Source organism: Elephas maximus, chromosome 13 (assembly GCF_024166365.1).
Source record: "Elephas maximus indicus isolate mEleMax1 chromosome 13, mEleMax1 primary haplotype, whole genome shotgun sequence".
NCBI classification, from domain to species: Eukaryota; Metazoa; Chordata; class Mammalia; order Proboscidea; family Elephantidae; genus Elephas; species Elephas maximus.
In genome coordinates, this window is record NC_064831.1 from 30,522,914 (window position 1) to 30,544,885 (window position 21,972).

Here is a 21,972-nt window from a genome sequence, read left to right on the forward strand (position 1 = left end):
GAGGCCTGCTGCACTCCCACTGCTCCACCGCCAGGGCCCCTCCCCAGGGCCCCAGTTAAACGTGCAGGTCCTGTGTGACCAAGAAGACAGGGCACTAAGAGCCTAATTTGGCTCTCAATCCTTTTGAGGACAAGACTGCTGTATCCCAACCCTCCTGCATCTCATCCATCCTGCCTTCTCTCTGTGCAGGAAATCGAAATACTCGCTTGCCAGGGTCACGCAAACACGTCAACAGAAAAAGCCAAGGCTGTAACACAACTCCCGTAAACAGGAACTTTATTACGCTACATGTTATGTAAAAGAACATATAAATGGACCATTAAATACATTCAGTTCATCTTAAACAAATTTATATAGAAACATATTTACATTACTCCATTATATACTTAAATTATTTTTCCAAGCTTACTACCGATAAAAGGTAATAGAATGATCACCTGCTCACACAGATGTACACACAGAAGTTGCACACGGGGCTAAGTACAATACCTCTTCTGGGAAACTCAGCTGACCACTGGGTTTTAAAGCAACAACCCACTGTGAAGGCGCTTTCTTCTGAGCAGGCCTTTAAGTAAGGCTTTTGCTTTAAACACGCTGGGGGTTGGTTCTGAGAAGCTGATCCCAGGGCAGAGGAGGACTGTTGGAGTTGGAAAGGGCCATCACTGAGGCTGTGCCGCCACTTCCGTAGACTGGGGAACAGAGGCTTGTGGAGAATAGATGACTTTCCACAGTTAGACAGCCTCAGCAACGAAGTGGGGCCCCCACCCTTTCACTATCCACAAGTCCATGAACCTATGACCTCATTCGTTCATTTCCCACCACTCATGGAGTCTATGTTTTAAAAGTTTTTGTCTGCCTGGTTAAATATATGAATTCTTAGGTTTCTTTAGATAGTGGATATACCTACACAGGGCTATTCTACAAGAGGTATTGTGATCGGGTGTCTTACTTCTTCAGCCATAAAGTTTTACCTTTTCAACTTAGCTGACTTAGGGAAGCTGAAAGTTTCCAATTCATTTATGTGGAAAGCAACATTCTGCAGGAGAAAAATCATGACACCGGCCACACGGATGCATCACAAATACACCAGATTTGTTTAAATCCATCTACCGCTGTTGGATCTAAACCGAGGTTTCACCAATAAATGAACCAAAGTGAGAAAAAACAGGTAACTTAAAAAAATTTTTCTCCCATTTACCAATTATTCTCAGAAGGAATAATTCCTTTTGAATGGAACCTGACTTCTTTCCAAAAATTTTCTGATATAAATTCAGCTAAAAGTAATTTTATTTTTAATTTAAAAACTGCATTTGGCTTGTCTTAGGATTTAAAAACCACTATATACCAAGGAACAGGTCCCTAAGTGACGCAAACAGTTTGCTCTCTTACCAAAAGATTGGCAGTTCAACCCCCCCGCCATAGCACCCTGAAAGAAAGGCCTGGCGATCTGCTTCCATAAAGATTTTGTCCAAGAAAATCCCAGGGAGCAGTCGTACTTTGTAACATATGGGGTTGCCATGAGTCAGAATCAACTCAACAGCAATGGGTTTGGTTTTTTTGGTACCAAGAACAGATCCCTACATTAAAAAGCATCACAGTTAAAGAGAGAGTCCCCAGCTCCAGATCATATGAGAAAAGATGAAGGAAAGGATGGGTAGAAAACAAAGAGAGGTGAGAAGGAGAAGAAAGACTGAGTGAGAGACAGGGTTTATCCTTGCCTGTAACCAGAGCGAACACAAGCCATAGCAGCCACCTCTGAGTTTTAAAATAGATACACAGACAGGAAGACAGGGACTGGGAGAGAGGTGCTCAGGTGAACTGCCTTGGATGCCTTTCCATTAAAATATGGCACTTCTAAAATACAAAAAACCCAACATTCTACCAGGGGCCACCACCTGTCTCTAGGTGAGGACTGCCCTGCAGCTAGGGGTCCTGGGCATCTGGAACGCCACCATGCACCCCACGTGGCCCACCCGCCCCCCATGCTCACGGTGCTGCCTCGACCACACGGGAGGGAGCATTCCATTTCTACCCCCACGGTCTGACATGCCCTCCTGGTCCCGTGCAAACCTTTACCCAGTTACACAAGGAGAAATGAGCAGGCCGGAGATTCTTCACGGAGATAGAGCCAACCACAGAACCCCCAAGGGCTTGCAGGGAAGTCCAATTGCCAGCAATGGGCAGCGTGAGGGCAGGTAGGACTCTGAGGCCAGGGAACAAAGAAGATAAAAATACCTTCAACTAAAGGGTATTTTTTTTTCTGTCTTTTTTTTCCCCCCTTGGAAGCATATCACTCTGCAAAAGGAACCAATGAGAACATCTAATTTTCATAATATTAAAATAAGTCTTTGATATACAAAAACTGGCCAAAAATTTTTACTTGTTACCTAAGAATGTCCTTACACTCTAAGTCTTCCTGGGACCTTTGCTCTGGGGCTGGGCGGCTCACACACACCCTCAGACCCGCCACCCGCTGTGGGCACGGGCGAGGGGTGCTGCCCTGGCACAGTAGTGGATGCACGTTCAGATTTTACAGCAGGAGGCTCCAAGATGGCACCTTACAGACAAGATTGTTAGCAGGTGGTACCAGGGGTTGCTGTGTGTGGAACAAAGACGTTCAGTGCTGGCCTCTTTCTGCCCTCATCCCAGAAGCTGTCCTCACCGTCCAGTCCAGGGCGGTGAGAGAGGAGGACACGACCCATCATTTCCACAAGGGATTCAGCATCTTCCCCAGCGTGGTCCGATTTGAGCCTTTCGGTTGGAGGGAGGCCCTCTTCCCGACCGCTCTGCCCTTCAGAGGGGCCTCTGTGTTGGCACTGGGCCCCTCAGCAGACTCTGGGCACTTCTTGGGGGTGCAGGTGCTACTGGCCCGCCTCAGGGTGCTGCTGTCCTTGGGGAAGGTGTCCTCAGGGCCACCCTTGACCCTCAGCTGCCGCTGGGAGACTGCCCGGGTGAGGCCGGGGGCTTTGGTCACAGGAAGGGAGTCTGTTCTCGTGGACCGCGACGAGGAGGCCACAGTGTTTCGGGCAAAGCTGGGGACGGAGGCCGGGACACGGAGCAGGCTGGGGGCCGGTGAGGTCTTGGGATCTTCTTCGGGGCTCTCAGGGCCCTGGGAACTGGAGCGGCAGACCTTGTTTTCCTCAGGCTTCTGCCGGAGCACGTTCCTGAGTGGTTTGGCGCTGGGCTTCTTGAGAGAGCTTCTGTGCTGCAAGGGAGGCTCCTTCCCCAGCCGGGTGCTGCTGAACCGCTGCAGCTTCTGCTCCTCCGGGGTTGTGGCCACCGCCACCGCGGCGGGCCTCCTGGGCGAGGTGTCCGAGGTCCCTCGCATAGAGCCCCGGCGCAACAGCAATGTGTCTGTGCTGCTCGGGGCCCCACGGGGTGCTGGCTCGGGCCTTTTCCAGCCCCCAGGCCCCCCGCTTGACTTGGAGATGGGCACGACCTTCCGAATGCTTTCGTTCTCCGAGGCGTGCAGGACTCGCACAGGCTTGGGAATGGCCCCCGGGCTCCTCCGAGCGCTGCCGGGCTTTGGGGCCCCTGGGGAGGCCTCTTTGAGGGAGCTTCTCTTTGGGGCTAAGACATCTTTACCTCTGGGGGTTCTGTCCCTGGGAGGGCCATGCTTGCAGCTGGGCTCACTCTTTTGGGAGACTGGAGCGGGGGCCTCCTCAGGGGGGCTGGAAGCAGGGTTGGAGGAGACCTGGCTGCCCCCAGTCTCCCCAGCCCCCGAGGACACAGAGCCATCCCTGTCCCCACTCTCCTCTGGGTCCCTGCCCCCAGGCCTGGAATCAGTCCCCTCTGAGCAGTCCAGAGTCAGGGAGCAGTCAGTGGTGTCCGAGACACAGAACAGAGGCCCAGCATCCTTGTCCTCAGGGTCACCGCTACCTACAGAAACCTGAGCCACACCGCTGGGTTGGTCAGGGGCAGCCCTGTCACCCTCCAGGGCTAGACCAAGGCCCTCCCAGGAACCTCTGCCCCCAGGGGTCAGGCTGCGATTGCCAGTATCCAGAGCCTGCAGGTGGCCATCCTGCGGAGATGCCTGTTCCAAAGGGCTGACGTCATGCAGGGGCAGCTGGGACACCTCCTCTGGGCCCTTGGGGCCCTGGAGGTCAAACCGGGCCAGCCCCGTCACCAGCTCATGCTCCTCAACCCCTAGAACCAGTGCCGAGAGTGGAGGGGACCGGCTCGGAGCCAGGCCCCCAGGCTCACTCTGCCTCTTTCGGAGGATGCTGACCCCGCTGCGCCCTGCTCGGGGGAAGGCAGAGTCAGGGCCCCCAGGCCGGGGGGCTGAACGCTGGCTCTGCCAAACTGTAGACGGGCTGGGGGCCTCCACCCGGCCCTCCAAGGCCTGAGGTCTGTGTGTAAGTCTGGGACTGAGGTGTCCAGCCTCCAGCCCAGCTACTGCGGGCTGGGCCTGCCGGGGGTTGCTCTTCCGGGGCAGGCTGTGGGACTTGGTGAGCTCCTCGGGGCGGCTGATGGAGCTCTCCAGGAAGGTCAGCAGCTCCCGGCCAGCGAAGGCGCCCAGGGAGAGGCGGGAGCGGCGGGTGTTGGGGGGCCGGTAGGAGGGGCTGAGGGGCCTCGGGTGCAGGAAAGGAGGTAGGTCCTCTGTGCCCTTCTTGGTCAGCAGCTCCACGTCATTCTCACTGCTGCTCCGGCCAAAGCCCCCGAGATCCCCTGCCATCCAGGAGCTTCGCTTCTGCTCCAGCTCCCTCAGCCGCTGCTGCTGCCTCAGCTCCTGCACCTCCCGGTCCTGGTTGTCCTGAACAAAGGGTGGAGAGAAACCCACAGAGGCATAAGCCACATGGGAGTCGTATGTAATTCCAGCCACCTGTCCTGCAACCAGAGTGCACGCACAGAGGGGGCCTCGCAGCCTGCTCTGTCTGGGAAAGAGTGTGTGTGTGTGTGTGTGTGTGTGCACACTGGTCTGTGTGTGCCTACAGGTGTGTGCACGCACATGTGTGCGTGCAGAAGGGGGTTAGCTTTCCCACAGCTACCTGGGGATCTGGAGCACACTAGGCCTGTCCCAACCATCTGTCTAAAGTTGTCATCTGATCCCTTGGACCCAACCTTCAGCTCTCCAGTCAATGCGTTCTCCCTTCAGTGTGGTCTGTGGTTCCACGCAGGCTTGTCGCCTCAACTCCAGGGAAGCCCACGTTGGTGTCTAAGCAGAGCAAGACAGAGAAAACTGCCAGGAAAGTGCACTGCTATTTAGGTAGTGGCAGAGAGAAAAACACAATGGTGTCCAAAGGCTGTTAAAACTGTATTTAGGTATCGGCATGGATATGTGCGCGCACACACACACGTACCTGCACACGTGCTCATGTGCAGGACATTTTACTTAACAACCATTTGGACGCACAAAGATATACCCAAGACATTAAGAGATGCCTTCCAAAGCCCTGCTCTCTGCCTGCTGTCTGGTAAAGAAACACCACAAACGCCAAGGTGGCTCGGCCAGCTGCCCACCCCAGCAGAGGGGCTAAGCCCCTCATGCCCACCCTGGACTACGGCTCTGTTCTCATAATCAGAGAAGAGGAAATGGAGCAGGCGTGCTTTACAAATCCTTCCACCTTTCCCCCTGCTCCAAACACTCACCCCTCCTCAACAAAACTGATCCAAAACAAGTGCACACACCAAAAGCAGCCTTTCCCACCTGGCTGTGCACTTTACATATACTTGTGTCATATAAATACGTGGCTCTCACACACAACCCAAATCTGTTATCACGAGCACTTTATACTTGAAAATCAATTGTCTCAAATAGTGGAATTTCCCTCCCAAGTTTCCATGAGGCTCTGGCTGGGCTTCCCTGGCTGGGCTCCCCTCGCCTGACTCCTGGCTCCTCTGGCAGTTCTGGGCTCCCCCATCCTCCCCCAGTCTCTCAGGCCTTCTCCTTTCAAGGCGGCCTGGAGGGGGGCTCCTGGCTCTCAGGGCAGCTGTGCTGACAGCATCATGCAGGTGGCCTCCTTGGCCTTAGAATTCTGACCGGGAGTGAGGGCCTCAGGCCGAGCCAACTTGGCCTCTACCAGGCCACCACCGCCTCCCCAGCTGAGCTCACTGCTTGGACAGAGGAGCGTAAACGTGGCCACAGACTGAGCCTCCGTCTCTTAGATGGATGGAAAAAGGAGAGCAGAGAACTCAGAGTAACCCTGGGTTGCTCAGTTAGGCTCAAGAGAAAGCAGACGGTCCTAAAAGGAATTCCACTATGGACAGACCTGCCTTTAAAACACAGGGGAAGAGAAGCCGCTAGTATTTGCTCCCTCCTCACCACTGGGAATGAAGGGATGTGAGTTATTTTGTTTTGTTTTTAATAGGTAAACATGTTTTTCCCCACAAAATCAAGCAACCCAGAGAGCTTCCTGGCTTCTGCCCTAAACTTAAGAGATTACTCGAGTGGGTGGGTGAAGGGCAAGAAAGGTGTCTCTTTGCTCAGCACCAGACATCTGAAGATGTCAAAGTCTGCTCTGGCTGCAGACAGCATGGGTCCCATGTGCTAACACCGCACTACGGCTGTGATGCTCACAACAGGAAAGAGTGGACCTTCCAATTGTCCCACTGCAACCAACCCCGGAAAGATGAAATTCTCCGCTGGGGAGGGAGGTCATAAAGACATTTAGAATCTTCAAAGAGACTTTTAAATATCTTTATTGCCTCCACAAATAAACTTTACTAACAAAATGCTTTTAGGGAATTGGCCAGAGAGCTGGTATGAGGTGCAAAGTAACCGAGACAGCCACACACCAGACTTCTGGTGCTGTGGAAGCCCATGGGGCTGGGACCTCAGGGCCATGTCCCAGTAATCACAACCGAGAGCCTGGCAACGCTACCTGGGCCAGACCTTCCTGAAACCAGGAAATGCTCAACCATCTGTCTGCCGTGGCAGAGGAGTGGGTAGGGAAGAAGAAAAATAAAAATCCAAATAACCGTGAAAACAGAGAGGTGCCATGGGCCATACCTTAACTGCCTTGTTGAATTTGGTACAAAAGTCTCTAAATATCTGGAGACATTCATCCAGCTTCATGGTTTCTTTGTCTTCACAGAAAAAATCTATAAGGGTGTGGGCCTCGTCCTGGAGCCTCTGTTTCCAGTGTTCTAGTTCTGTCAGCTTCTCTACGGTAAACTGCAGAGAAACAAACACACGCTGAGGTAAACAGGGCCAGCAGATGGGGTGCTGGACGTCTCGTCTGGGGCCTGGGAAGACACGTTCCCTGGGTTCAGTTTCAGGTCTCAGAAAAAGGCTTATTGACAGGCCAGTACACTCAAAGCCAAAAAGAAAATAACCCAAGCAAAACTTCAGGGAAGCAAGGTAAAGCCCTTCTGTGGGAGGGTTAGATGCAACGAAATAGATTTAAGAGCTTTAACCTGTAGAATGCCATTCACAAAATCTTTATCTTTAATGTCACCGAAAAAATTACATAGGTGTACAGCTGTTTATTTTTTAAGGCAGGTCTATCCTCTAGACCTGAGCTTTATACGTAAGCCAAAGGTCCCTGCGTAGTGCATTCAGTTTGTGCTCAACTACTACCCTAAAGGCTGGCAGTTCAAAAGAAAGGCCTAGCAATCTGCTTCCATAAAGATTACAGTCAAGAAAGCTCTATGAAGCACAGTTCCGCTCTGTAACACACGGGGTCACCATGAGTCAATGACTCAATGGCAACAGGTTTGGTTTTTATACTGACCAAACCAAAAAACCAAAGCCAGTGCTTTCGAGTAGATTCCGACTCATAGCGACCCTATAGGACAGAGAACTGAGTGACCCTATAGGACAGAGAACTGCCCCATAGAGTTTCCAAGGAGCGCCTGGCGGATTCAAACTGCCGACCCTTTGGTTTGCAGCCGTAGCACTTAACCACTACGCCACCAGGGTTTCCTTATACTGACCAAGAGGGTCCAAAAGTCAGCTGTCCTACTGATAAGCCACTTGTCTTATTGACAAGTTGTCAATGTTGCCAGGGTGAGAGGGAGTTTAAGCTTGATCCTGAATGAAGCCCTGGTGCCTAAACTAAGGCCCCAGCCAGGGTTTCCTAACCAGGGGTGCTTCCCAGAGTCAGCAGTGACACTTCCTCGATAGTCACATGCTTGTACCCCACCCACACAGCTTAACAGGTTTGGTGCATACCCAGGAGATTCTGGTGGGTAGCCACGGTTAGAAACTACTACTTTCCTATACAAACCCACCCCTCTTTATTTATTTTCTCTGAATTCTTCAAGTATAAATAAATCCACAAGGACTTTACAGATTCTGGTACTGTCTCCACAAAGATGTGGGAATCAAAGAGGTTTGCCTTCCTCCAATGAGTTCCCAACCCTTTTAGGATGGAGAGCTACTATGTCCACGGGTCACAAACACATTTCCCTGGACTGAAGTTCAGTGGCATTGAACTTGTTGAGCTGTACTGAGGAGGCGTGGCGGTTACAGGGAGAAGAACACCACAGCAGCCACAGCCCCCTGGGATACCGAAGTCTTCTTATGTTGCTGTCTTTTTCATTGTGGGATAGGACTTATATGAAGGAGGAATGTATGAAATATTTTATTTTATGAAATCTCATCTGACTTGTTAAAAAAGGCTTCTCTTTGAAAAACATTTTGAGTAAGGAAGATGTGCCCAGGACATGGTAAAGTTATAGGTCGTCTCCTTTGTGGACTTGCTGTTTGAATGTCCTGGGAGAGCTATAGCCCCCAAAGAGAAATCCTGGTAAGACTCACCACCTCCCACCCATTCTAATACACATTCCCCCTTAAAAGCCCTTTTCTTACAGCAAATACATTCAAGAGGTGGTAGGAAACCAAAACTATTTAAGAAACCAAATACCAGAGAAAGTAACCATCTGAGTCAGTAGCCCAAGGCAGTGTGTGCATTCATGATATATTTTTCTTTATGGAGAGAAGGGTATTAATGAAAGGATAAATCTTTGCCTGTCATTCTACCACAGAAGTGAAGGACAGATTCCAGCCAAGAACAGCTCAATTGCAAAAAAATAGGACCCCTGACAAGAATCTACACGGAAGCTTAGATTCACCTCATATGTCTCAGTTTGAGATCCTATGGGAATCGGTAGAATACCAGGAAGGAAAAATTTAAGGCACTGAAGTCTACCTTAGCACCTGGGAAAACGAAACATTCTGAATATGGATCTGAACAACAACCAATCTCAGAGTTATTTGCTAAGAGTTTTTTTGTTTTGTTTTGTTTTTGTTTTAACCTCTTCCACCTGATTAGGGCCACAAACTAAAAAGTCCAAAGCTACACCAGCAAAACATGAATGACAACAGACTAGCAATTGAGGCATCAAATTCAACTTTACATCTCTAATTTGCCTGGTAGGGACCAAAGTTCCAAACCAATTCATGAAGCATTTCTTGCCCAAAGGGTTAAAATACTGAAAACAGATCTGTAAAAATGTGTGCCTGTCATTTTTCTGCTCAAAAACCTTCAGTGATTTCCAAGTACTTACAGCATAAAGTCCAAGGTTTTCCAACAGGCACTGGAATCCCTCGTGGCCTAACCCTAGCCAACCTTAAAAAGTTTTATCTCACTTATTAAAAAAGAATAATAATAATAATAAATTAAGAAAAATAAATAGTTCTGTGAAACATTTTATTTAGAGATATAAAAATGGCTACAGGAAGACTTTCAAAAGCTAAAAACATGTTGCCTTTGAGGAGCATTCTAGAGGTGAGGCTACAGCAGAGCTGCTTTATCACTAACCTTTCTCCATTAATACTTAGTGTAAGATATTAGCATTTAATACAAGAAACTTGAGGAAGATGAAACATCCAGAACTCTAATCTTGACGTGTGATGGTTCTCATTCTTGAGCTTCTGAATTTGTTTTATGCACCTGGATGTGCTTACTGTTTAGGTGTTTGTGGTGGTCGTGCTGGCTTTGGTGTTTCTCTTTGAGAAAAATCTGTGCACTTTTGACAGAAAATTAGAGTTTGGATATATTTGAAATAAAATACAGAGCACACACTTAATAATAAAAATAAACTCACGGCAGAGCCAGAGCAAAATCAAATATTTGCTGGTGAGAGCTAACGCTCAGAATATTTTGATGTAGCTTAGTTACCAGTAAAGGCTCAAGTCGGTACAGCTCTGGAGCACCCTGTTCCTTCCTCGTGCCACAGGCAGCCCTGTCACACGCATTCCACCTCGCAAGCCTCAGAGCACAAACAACACTTTAGAGAGCACACGGTTTAACTGAAGGCTAAAAGCGTGAAACGGTGCCACTTTTTTTTTTAATAAGGATGATAAAAGAAGTATGTCAGACTGTGTAATTAGTGAGTCACAGTGAGCTGTCACCAACATGTCCACTCTGCTGTTTTTTGTTGATGTTATTCGGAGCAGCTCCTGACACACCCTGTGGGGCGAATGCATTTCTGGTGTTGATAGGCACAGCTATCGCGTGGTCTACCACTGTCATTATAAAACATGACAAAACGTAGCCTGTCTCTTCAGTAAAAAACAACTGAAGGAGCAACAACCCAAGTTCTAAGGCATTTTTCAGGTTTCTGTGGAACTTCACTCTGTCGTCCAAAAGTCTGATAGGAGGCAGGAACTCCTAAAGTGTGGCTTAGAACCAAAACTTGAGTTACCAGGCATAAGCACCATATGTTGATATTATTTCACGCCGGCGAACGTGCAAATTCAACAATGATAAACAGAGGCCCAACCCCTAAACAAATTCCTTAGTTTTAGACCATATTCAATATCCTGTTTAAAAAACAAAAAAACAAACAAATTCCAGCAATGAATGGCCAATAAATTATAAAGTTCCTTTTACTGACTTAGAGGAAAAATATGAATGGGAGCCTACTTCTCCCACAAACACACCCATGCAAATTTAACCAGCCTTGGTCTTATTACTGCAAGATGAAATCAGAGGGACTGACTTGAATCACCTACAGACCTGAAGGAATTCTTCCATCTGCTGACAAAGTTCTCTATCCCGCTGGATGTTTTCTTTGAGAGATCTCGTCCTGACAAACATTGAGTGCAGCTCTGCCTCCGTGTTATCCAGAGATAATCTAAAAGAAGAAAGGAAAGAGTGGGCACTCACACAAGGAAGCCGTGTGTCTTGTGGGTACATTACACAAGATCAACCGTTGGCCACCCTTAGAACCAGAAAGGGAGGGTCACTGCGACTATATTTATCTACCTTTGTGCTCAGATCCTGTGAGATTCTCTTGATGTTTTCTTAAGAGGGGGTTTCCTCCATAAAGACATACTCTGGTTCAGTGAAAGCAGGCAGTAACTTTGCCCTTGCTGGTGAGATAACCCAAACCAGAGGACTTACAAAGCTTTTCATAAACTAGGTCTGAACAGCATTTAAAACCAGCAAGACTCTGAGAGATTTATACTTTTCTCCAGCCACGAAACACAAAACAAAGCTTTAACTCAAAAGAACCAGAAGTCAGGGCAACATATGCGGATCAGATACGAAGGGTACTCCAGACTTCCCCTCACTTGCCACGGACAGCCAGAGCCGGCACTCTGTGTTCTACAGAGAACGAACACACAGTTAACCATTCTGCAGAGAAATGGTGGGATCGACTGCAATGCTTTTTGTTCATACGCTAAATCAAGATCAGTTGATGTCTGTCACCTGGTAAAGTGAACAGGTGAAACCTAAAATCCAGGTGAAATTCAAGTAATGAATTCATAAATTAGGATGCTTTCATGCTCCCATTGTCAATTCTCATTTTTCTTTGTACAAAAAACATTTTCCACCTTTGTTGGTTATTGGCACCCACCTGTGACCTGCTTGTACTTCGCCTTACATTTTGATCAAGCAAACTTTACTAATAGTTTTTCTAATAGGATATGTAGCTACACCTCCCACATTTAACTCTAACCAGAAATGCCAGTTTAAAATTTTTTAATAATTATTTCTCTTCCTTACATTTCTTATACTCTACTAGTCAAGAGTAATACCTACATATATTTCCTTTAGTAATTTGAAAACAAAACAGTTCATATCTAATTAAATGCCAATACTTTTTGGAGAAGATTTTGAGTCATCTGTAAACATGAATTTTGAACTCTTTACATCTTTGAAATGATAATCACACTTTGGGACAGACATGGAATCTGTGGTCAAATGTGTACAGAGTCACTAATATCGAGACACTGGCCAACAACGGAGTCCCTGGGTGGTGCAAACAGCTAAATATTGCTTCGCCACTAACTGAAAGGTTGGCAGTTCGAGCCCATCCAGATGCACCCTGGAAGAAAGGCCTGGCAATCTACTTCCGAAACATCAGCTATTGAAAACCCAGTGAACCACAGTTCAACTCTGACATACATGAGGTTGCGATGAGTCAGAATCAACTTGATGACAATGGTTTTGGTTTTTGGCCAATGATGGGGAAAGGTTTGAAAAGCTATGATTCATATGGCTCATATTTGTTCATGACCATATGTGGGCACACAACTAATAAATACACGAACTGAGTTGACACATGGAGTGGTGTGCTGAAGTCAACTCACAGTAACCAACTATGGGTATCTGTTCCCACCCCTGCATTCAGTAACATCACTTTGGTAGCTTGAAATCAGTCACAGTAGCAATATTTACACCACAGAAATTAGCAAATGCTACAGATCAGGGCTTTTTTTTCATTAAGAGAAAAAAAAAGCATTTACCACTGGATGTATTATAAATTTTAAAAAGCAGAATTCAAAATGTCAAATACCCATAGACTGTAACCACATTAAAATATGCATCTTTATTAGGATCAGAAACAAATTAGAGTGATATAAATAGAGCTTTATGTTTGGTACATACTTTCTCTGTAGAGCTGAGTGACTAATCTAAAAAGAAATCCTTTCACAGCTCTTGGCATGGTTTCAACTTCTTCTAATTTAACAGAAAATAAATGTACCATGTTAGACTCTACAAGGAAACAGTAATTGATAGCCCTGGAAGTTTGACTGATTTGTAACAGCTCCCAAGGTTGTGTTGTTAGAGCTCTATCTTTTGCGTGTGGAGGGATTTGAAGTTCTTAATCCATCTTTTTTTTTTACACTGATGATATTCATTAGAATAGACTGCAATCATTTTTTTAGACTAAAAATAAAGATTAATTTTTCAAAAACCTCCAAATTCCAAAGGTGCACACACACCCCTGTAAGCAAATGAAAAGGCCTGAAACTTCAACATGATAAAGCTTTCTAAAGTTCCAACTTGAATCAAAAAGTTGTCAATATTCTTGCACTTTCATAAGAAGGCAGTTTTAAAAAACTCTTGAGTTCTCACCATTCGTCTTTCTTGCTTACCTAGCAGCCTCCTGAACGTGATGCAATTTTTCTGAAAAGTTTAGAAGAATAACATCTTTCTTTTGGGCTTCCTAGAACAAAAACAGAATTTCCTCACTATATGGATACAACGGGAAGGAAAACAATTTTCCTAGGGCTTAAAAAAAAAAAAAAATTTTTTTTTTTTTTTAAAGGAGCCTTAAAATCACCCGTTTTTATGCCTGATGTATCCAAAGTAATTCACTGAGACACGAACTCTGACATTCTTGGTAAGATTTACCAGAACTCCCCTACTCTCATGATACATCTAACTTCCCAGAGCAATTTATCCTTACATGAAATACAACTGGTGTGCTTGAAAACTCAAGCAAAGGAGGTGGCAGCTTAGCAGGGCCATTGTTTCTAAGAGAACCCAATATATCCTGCTTAAATACCCCATACCTACAAGTATGCCTTTAAACGATCGAGAAACCTTCAGCTGCTAAACCAGTTTTCGAACTGAGTTTAATCAGAAGGTGCACATGCCGTGGAGGTGCTTGCATTCTTCACCTGTTCAGAGGGTGAGAGGAAGGCAGGTGGGAAGGGAACAATTACTGACTAAGAAACCTTCCCCAGATGGACAGGGACCAAGTGACGCAGAGCAACTAGGCACATGGATCTAAACACGCTCTGTCAGACAAGAATCTGCTATCCACTCTGGATAAGGAACACACTTCCTGTTTTAACACTCTGCAAATTAACTTGGGAGTTAAGTACCGAGCTAAACGTGTCATCTATCTTCTGAAGATTATTCTGAAGTAATAATAGCACATATTGTTTATGGAGAGCTTACTATAGTCCAAACATTCAACTTTATGGAATTATTTCCTTCAGCCCTTTCATTTCTCTTAGCTACGTATCACTCTCCCCAGGAGCCCTGGTGGCACAGTGGTTAAGCAGTAGCTAACCGATAGGTCCGTGGTTGGAATCTACCAGCCACTCCATGGGAGAAAGAAGCAGTAGTTTACTTCTGTAAAGATTTACAGCCTTGGAAACCCTATGGGGCAGTTCTACTCTGTTCTATAGGGTCACTAGGAGTAGGAATCGACTTGACGCTCCCCTGGAGTCCCTCTCTGTGTGGTGTAAATGGTTAACATGCTCAGCTGCTAGCCGTAAGGTTGCAGGCACCCAGAGGTGCCTCGGAAGAAAGACCCGACGACCCACTTCCGAAAAAGCAGCCACTGAAAACACCACAGAGCGCAGTTCTACTCTGACACACGTAGGGTCACCATGAGTTGGAATTAACTGGACAGCAAGTGGTAGTGTCACTATTCCCATTGTTATCTGTAGAAATTGAAGGTCTTAAAGTTTAAGTGACTTGTCTGAGGAAGCGCAGCTGATAAAGGACAAGTCAAAATCTGCTTCAAGTTCTGTCCCATTGTAAAGCCCACACTCGTAACACCCATACCGCACCGCTTCCTTCCCAAAAAAAGCTAGGTCTATGTGACTGATGTCACAACAACACGTTGAGTCAATGAGGGGAAAAAAAAAATCAGTAACATTAGTTATTTGAGACTATTTAACAACAAGGCTATAACTGTCTTTGGCTAATTTTTCCCTTGGTAACTAGCTATTTTTGTGTCACACAGGCCTTGTCAAAAGAAGGAAGGGATCATTTTCATTGCTCCGACTCCCTCACTCTTTACATAGAACTCGTCACAAATCTAGTCAAGTGGGCATCATAAGCATTCTAATAACCAGTCCTCTTCTCTCCATCACTATGGCCATTACTCATTTCATGCTTGCCAAACAACTAGAGCCAACTTCCACTGAGTGGTAGCCCTATTTCTAGATCTCACTCTACCCCAACCCATCCTCCACACTGCCTCATTTTCCTAAACACAAAAACTAACCTAGTCGCGCCATTACGCTGTGCTCAAACCTCTGCTGACTCCCAGTTGCTAAAACATGAAATCCAAATGGCCCAGCTTTGGCACATGAGTCCATCATAATCTGGTCCCACCAATCCCTCTGCCCCACTTCCCCTCCTCCACTTCTCTCCACCCCTAGAGCCCAAGGCACCACTCAACCCTGGAACGTGCAAATAGTGCTTCTGCAAACAGATCCTGCTCAGAACACGCCAGGCCCTCTCCTAACTGCTTGATGCCACCTCACACCTGGGAAAAAGTCCATCATCTCCAAGGAGGATTCGCACACATCTCTCTCTGTGTGAATCACTTTCACATACCTGTGCGACAAAGTGCAGAAGATTCATCCCAGGTTTGTTTGATTTTGTGTCTGCCAATTTGAGCAAAGAAGACAGTTTAAATCCCACTGCATTGCCAGCATACCCTCCCTAAAGAAGACAAAGCAAGAGAAAAAAATAAGCATATGACTATAGACAGACAAATATAAATGTGAGAAAAGTTCCTACTTTTTGAATTTTACTCACTGCATTCATGATATTCCCAGCCTGGAGCACCAAGTGTAATATAGAATGTAGCTCCTCACATGACATCAGCTCTGTCAAGAAGAACACATCATAGTAGCTTAGAGAAGGGTTCAACTCAAAAGGTACTAAAGACAACTACCACATCCAAGCTTACTGTGTCTGAAGCAAGCACTGACCTCAAACTGTCTACGAAGTCTGCACAGACAACCAAGCAGCATATTCTGCAGTATATCTAACGCAACATTTAGTACTGGAAATCCTCGTCCTAGTATTTAACTGGAATCAAATGTGCATGACAGTTACAAACCACAAAATACTTCAAAAGAACCCCTTGCCGTCGAGTCGATTCCGACTCATGGTGACCCTGTAGGACAGAGTAGAACAGCCCCATGGAGTTTCCAAGGAGCACCTGGTGGATTCGAACTGCCAACTTTTTAGTAGCAGCCACAGCACTTAACCACTACACCACCAGGGTTTCCAAAGGGGACAGTGGGCTGCATGGGCCGGGAATCGAACCTGGGCCTCCTGCATGGCAGGTAAGAATTCTGCCACTGAACCACCCATGTGCTACAAAAAACTTCAGTGATGGTAATTTTCAAATACTGAAAAATACTAAAGCCTAATGAAAAAGGGATAGGATGTGTGATAGAAACAACTTCCTTCTTAGCAGTCATTTCTTTAAATTTTCCCTTCATAGCCACTAACCTCTGATATTATGTTTATGGAGTATGAAAACTGATAGAGAGCAACATTTTGTTTAGCCAATGAGCAGTAAGTTGGTTAAAAAATAAATAAATAAACAGGCCAGGACGACATGTAAATAACTTGCAAAGTACCAACCCTGGGGACCAGGGAACCTGTCTATTTTATTCAAAGCTACGTATTTCATTTGGATTGGCTTAAGGCTTTAAAACTTTTTTCATTGTAATATATTGGCAAGCTAGTTTTTTAAACACCAAATTTTTTGAACACCTATGTAACAAAACAGTAATATTGCTTTTTTTATGTATTTGACAAACTAAAAAGAAAAACCGATTATTAAAAATACAGTATATACAAATAGTAATACGTCACCTATGATTTTTTAAGTTAATATTCCCTTTAAGCCTGGTATTACTTCTAAAAATTTTTGTTTGGATCATTGCCTATATTATGTTATCTAAGAAGGCCAGTTTTTGAAGGGTATCCAGATAAGACATTTCTGCCATGCCCACAAATTTGCATTGCTCAATGTGAAAACACACGCTTCCACCTCTGTTTGAACAGGAGGAATGACCCTTCTAAGGTGCTGCATAAGCCTTGGTATAGGAAGAAATTTGAAAAAGCCTTTATATTGAAAGAAGAAACATTCCTACTTCTTTGTCTTCTCTCTTAAGTGAAGAAAATATGACGAGCTACAGAGGAAAACCTCATCTCAACACAGGACAGAACAAAAAAACAGAAAAACCTAGTAAGAACAAACAATCCTACAATGACTAGGGGAAATGAGGCTGACACTGATGAACACTGGAGCCTGTGAGGGTCAGTGAGGGCCAGGGAATTTGCCTTGGAGATGAGAAGGAAGCGAATGCAAAGGAGCTGGGCCGGCACTCTCAGGGGTGTAAAGGGCAGGAAGCAAAGCTCCCGTCCCTATGTCCCTAGGAGGAAGGCACTACAGCGAGTCTGAGAGGCGTCTGTCTAAGCTGGGCAGGCGAGCATTTTATGAGTTGTTCAAAAAGAAATGAAAATTACCCACTTGCCCCTCTCAAACTTAAACAGCCCACCCAGATATTAGAGACAAGAGGAAGCGGGTGGGAGACAAGACCACAGAGGGGAACCATCAGGAACCCTGGCAGAAGAGTCACACTGGAGCACCTGTGAGAAGTCAGGGGGAAAGGAAGTCAGCCTTCTGTAAAAACAGCGTCCCAGCCACCCAGAGAGGCTGGAGCATGGGAGGAGAGAGGACGGTGGCTCAGGAGCTCAGGCTTTGGGACTGCATTTGTTTTCATTAGCTGCCCTCAGTCAGCCCTGACTCATGGTGACCCGAGGCACAATGAAACGAAATGCTGCCTGACCCTGCACCATCCCCATGGTCAACTGAGAAAAGGACAGTTGTGATCTATACAGTTTTCATTGGCTGATTTTCAGGCCTTTTTTCCCTAGTCTGCTTTAGTTTAGAAGCTCCGCTGAAACCTGCTCAAGCAACATAGCAACACGCAAGCCTCCACTGACAGCCGGTGGTGGCTGCGCATGCGGGGCATTTACCGGGAATCAAACCTGGGTCTCCTGCATGGGAGGTGAGAATTTTACCACTGAACCAAATCCCCCATTCTGTGTACATGTACACCCCCACCCACAGCGCGCCCGTGCGCGCACACACACACAAAACACTCAAACAGAAAGCTAGCCTAGGGCAGAAGCAAGAAAGAGCCACAATCAGCAAGCTTACTCCAAAGCTTGAGATAAAAGAAACCTTCGTGGAAGGATAACATGTAAATTAAAATTCGGTAGGCAAAAAAAAGAAAAGCAAATAGAAATAAATCTTAAATGCCATCCCTGATGACATCTCCTATCTCCTCTTAGGATGTATCAGAAATGGGACTTTCCACGTCTAATTTTAACTGAATAGTCTTTTCAACAAACTGCTACCACAACTAATAACAGCAAATGCATGTGAGATCATGTGTTTACTTACCTTTTGTAGCAGTTCTTAACATTGTTATATCTGTGTATAGAGAAGAACAAGAAGGTAAAAATTCCTTCTTTAGCACCATGGCTTCAATTCGAAGTGAGTAGCTGGAAAATGAATAAATAAACTGTAGACTGCAGTGTCAGTAATTTAAAAGTCACGCTCTGCACAGAACAATGATCAAGGATGATATCCTTACTTTGGCACCTGAATTAAGCAGTGCATAAAGGAGTCTGCCAGCGACAGCTTGGACACATCACTACTGAATGCTTTTAATTTCTTTACCTAAAAGACAAATAAAAAGGAGGCAGAGAAAAAAAAAATATTTAGGATTAAAATTTAAGATTATTAGAAATTTCATTTTAGAATTCTTCTAAGAAAATAGGACTTTGTTGCTAAATCAAATTAATAAAAATGCAGAACTAAGAAAAGACAGAAAAGGAAATCATCACACCTACAACTTTGTTTTTTTTTAAAGGAAAAAAAAAACTCACAAACTCGAAAGAGAGGAGCTAGTGTCACTTCTATAGATGTACCCGTACCCACTGCCATCGAGTCAATCTGAACTCATAGTGACCCGGTAGCAGAGTAGAACTGCCCCTTGGGGTTTCCAAGACTGTAAATCTTTATAGAAGCAGAATGCTGTATCTTTCTCCTTCAGAGGTGCTGGTGGGTTTGCAGCTGAGTGGCTAACCGCTGGGCCACTAGGGCTCCAAACCCACTAACCCATTCCCCTACGAATCAGAGAGGTGGAGCCACTAGAACCCTTAGGGGCATTACTACAGGGAGACTGAAAAAGGATCAGCTGTAAGGATGAACATTTTCTGTAACTAACAGTCTGCAAGGGGAGATCACTGTTTTGGAGAAGAAGGAAGAGACTGGATAGTCATTACAACATGATTCTTCGAGTTATAAGTGAAAAAAAAAAATCCTAGCATTTTGGACATAAAATACTTAGGCTGGGTAAGGTCTAAGACATCTCCTCTCTATCAAATTCCATGTCACTTATAATAGCTTCATTGGAAGGGACTACTGTATCTGGCTCTCCAGCAGGAAGATAGAAAAGAAAAACTGATAAAACAACTGTAAGACCAATGCCAAGACTTCCCCCTCTGAAAAGAGCAGGTAATAAAACAGCACATACAGCAGGATCCCATTGCTGTACATTTTTAAAAGCGTCTATTGTCCCCCAACCCTCCCACGCACACACCGCACACACAACAAGACGACTCAAAGGCCAGCCGCGAGTACACCAGGTGATAGGACTACAAGAGGCTCTTCTTTTCTTCCACCACTCATTTGTAATTTCCAAAATGTCCGCAATGAACATGTATTTATTCCTCTTGTAAATAATTAAACTAAACTAAATGTTATGAAACACATACAAATATTCCTTCAAATGCAGTAAAAAAAAAAAAGTTCTGACAGATATATCGCCAAACAGCTAACAGGTGGGTGTGGGGGCAAAGAGGTCCCCACATTCCACAGAACAAATTCTCACACAGCATCACACAGAAACTGGATCCATCCAATGGCAAGAGCGCTTTAAGTCTACCGTAACAGCGAATCTTCCAACAAAACTACGTCACAGTAAATAGTGCCTTAATCATACCAGTAAATTCTACAGCCTATTGTTACAGCTAATTGTTGCCAACAAGCACTTTCCACTTTTTATTATTCTTTATAAAGCTTACCCTCTTTCCCATAAAAATAACACGATTTTTAAGTCTCTTGAAAAATCAGAAATGACACTTGAAAAATATAAAGGAGGAAGTATTTGAAAAGATCCACAAACTGAAGTATGTGAATTCCCTGAAAATATAAAATGTAACAGTGCAAACTCACACCCTAGCATTAAGTCTAGTCCTTAAAACTACTTTTTTGGTTTTTTTTTTTTTAATGGGCAGAAAATAGCCATGTATGGAATTGTATTATTTCCCCTACCTTTAAGGTCCAAGAATGAATTCACCATTTTTAGCTTTACTAAATTCATGGGCAGATGGAACTTCTAATTTAGATAAACTCAAGTCAGTGCCACATTTCTGAACTGAGAAAATCATGGGCTGAATTCTGATCCCTTCTGAACTAGAGTTTCACTATATATGGGCAGGGGCACAGTGAGGGTGTACCTTTTATAAGACCATATATGCCGCATGTGGAAAGCCTATGAAAGCCACAGCACAGTTCTCAGTCTGAAGTATAAGAACAGGTCATGAGAGGGAAACTTGGTAAATATTTCTATTAAACATCAGACTAAACTGTAAGTGAGTGATGATTAATATCCTTCACTTATGTAAAGGGCTAAAAATGTTTATGGATTTCAAGAGAATGGCAGTGGAAAGATACTACTGAATTTAAATGCCATGTATACAGTTCTTAATTCTTATTTCAAAATGAGATTTGTGTTCATTAAGAGAGATTACTGTACCTTTGCAGAGCAGAGAAGAAAGAGAAGTGAACAAACCCTATAATTATTATACAGTCTCAGCATCATTATCAACGAGCATTTATTAAACATCGTTAGGCACGATTTGTTGGCTGAGCCAAGTGACTCTCATTACAGCCCTGGCTGTGTCGGGTTTCTGTCTCAATAGCAAACAGCAAGCTCCTTAAGACTCACACATTCTGAAGGGCAGGCCGCCTTCATTCTCTAAGTCCATTCACATGGCCTTGACATAGCAGGATTTCCCACAAACATACCCACCCAACAGAAGACCCTGAGCTTCCTCTTTGTCATTCCCCTTTGGGAAGGAGAGTAAACAAAGATGGCAGGAAAAAAACAAAAAAACACAACTGCCCTCAAGTCGATTCTGATTCATGGTGACCCCAAGTGTCTAAGAGTAAAACTGTGCTCCATAGAGTTTTTGATGGTTGATTTTTCAGAAGTAGATCAACAGGCCTTCCTTCTGAGGTGCCTTTTGGTTAGGAGCTGAGCATGTTAACTGTTTGCACCACCCAGGGACTCTGAAGGCAGTAAAGTGGTAATAAAAACGTCCAGAGGAGGCAAAGCAACCTGCTTCTAGAGAGAACAGAAAATTTCTACCATCTTCTAGCCCTGTATCCATGCCACTAAGACAGCAAGTAGACATAAGAGAATAGAAGGAAGAGCTGTTAGGCTGGGGTGAAGGTGAGCTGCTCCCTTTGACCTCTACCTGGCTCCTATTCAAGCCTCTTCACACCCAGGCCCCCTGTGACCTGAACACTTTGCTGTATTCACAACACACTCCCAGGGCTCTCATTTCTGGGTGCCTCTTCCTCTGCAAGTTTTAACCATGCATTTGAGGAAAGATGAACAAACACACTAAAGAAAACATTTGTGGTGGAGGAGGGCAGAGAAAGTCCTGAAGACAAATTAACCTTGAGTTGGATCATCAGCTGGGAACTCAAGAGAGAAGAGGGTTGTTTCCGTTCGTATTTTTCTGAGTGCTGATAAGATTACAGTATTGCTCCAGTGACACTTTTTCACACCAGTACTCTGTGATAGCAGAGGCAATGAAAAGGCTGTGAGGCCAGCCTGCCGAGAGGCGCAGTCTTGACAACCTTTGCCCTTCCTTCCTCAAAGGGAGGAAGTGGAGTGGAGCAGAAAGATCTGTTCTGGGGTTAGACAATTCAGGGTCCAAT

The 21,972-nt window shown here is 45.2% G+C and overlaps 1 protein-coding gene and 1 non-coding gene across 6 annotated transcripts in view; both read right to left on the reverse strand.

The window, feature by feature from the left end:
- Window positions 1-275: 275 nt before the first annotated feature.
- FHDC1 (FH2 domain containing 1) overlaps window positions 276-21,972 on the reverse strand; it is a 43,565-nt gene continuing 21,868 nt past the window's right edge. For all 5 annotated transcript variants that reach the window (XM_049852726.1, XM_049852727.1, XM_049852724.1 and 2 more), the window contains exons 5-12: window positions 18,551-18,636; window positions 18,358-18,458; window positions 15,684-15,754; window positions 15,480-15,587; window positions 13,274-13,344; window positions 10,905-11,022; window positions 6,950-7,114; window positions 276-4,753 (exon numbers count right to left, since the gene is read on the reverse strand). In XM_049852726.1, the coding sequence (XP_049708683.1) occupies window positions 2,702-4,753; window positions 6,950-7,114; window positions 10,905-11,022; window positions 13,274-13,344; window positions 15,480-15,587; window positions 15,684-15,754; window positions 18,358-18,458; window positions 18,551-18,636 (2,772 nt within the window). In that variant the 3' untranslated portion in view covers window positions 276-2,701. The remainder of the gene's footprint in view (window positions 4,754-6,949; window positions 7,115-10,904; window positions 11,023-13,273; window positions 13,345-15,479; window positions 15,588-15,683; window positions 15,755-18,357; window positions 18,459-18,550; window positions 18,637-21,972) is intronic.
- Window positions 16,179-16,249, reverse strand: TRNAG-GCC (transfer RNA glycine (anticodon GCC)). Its single transcript has one exon. It is a non-coding gene; the product is annotated as a tRNA-Gly (tRNA).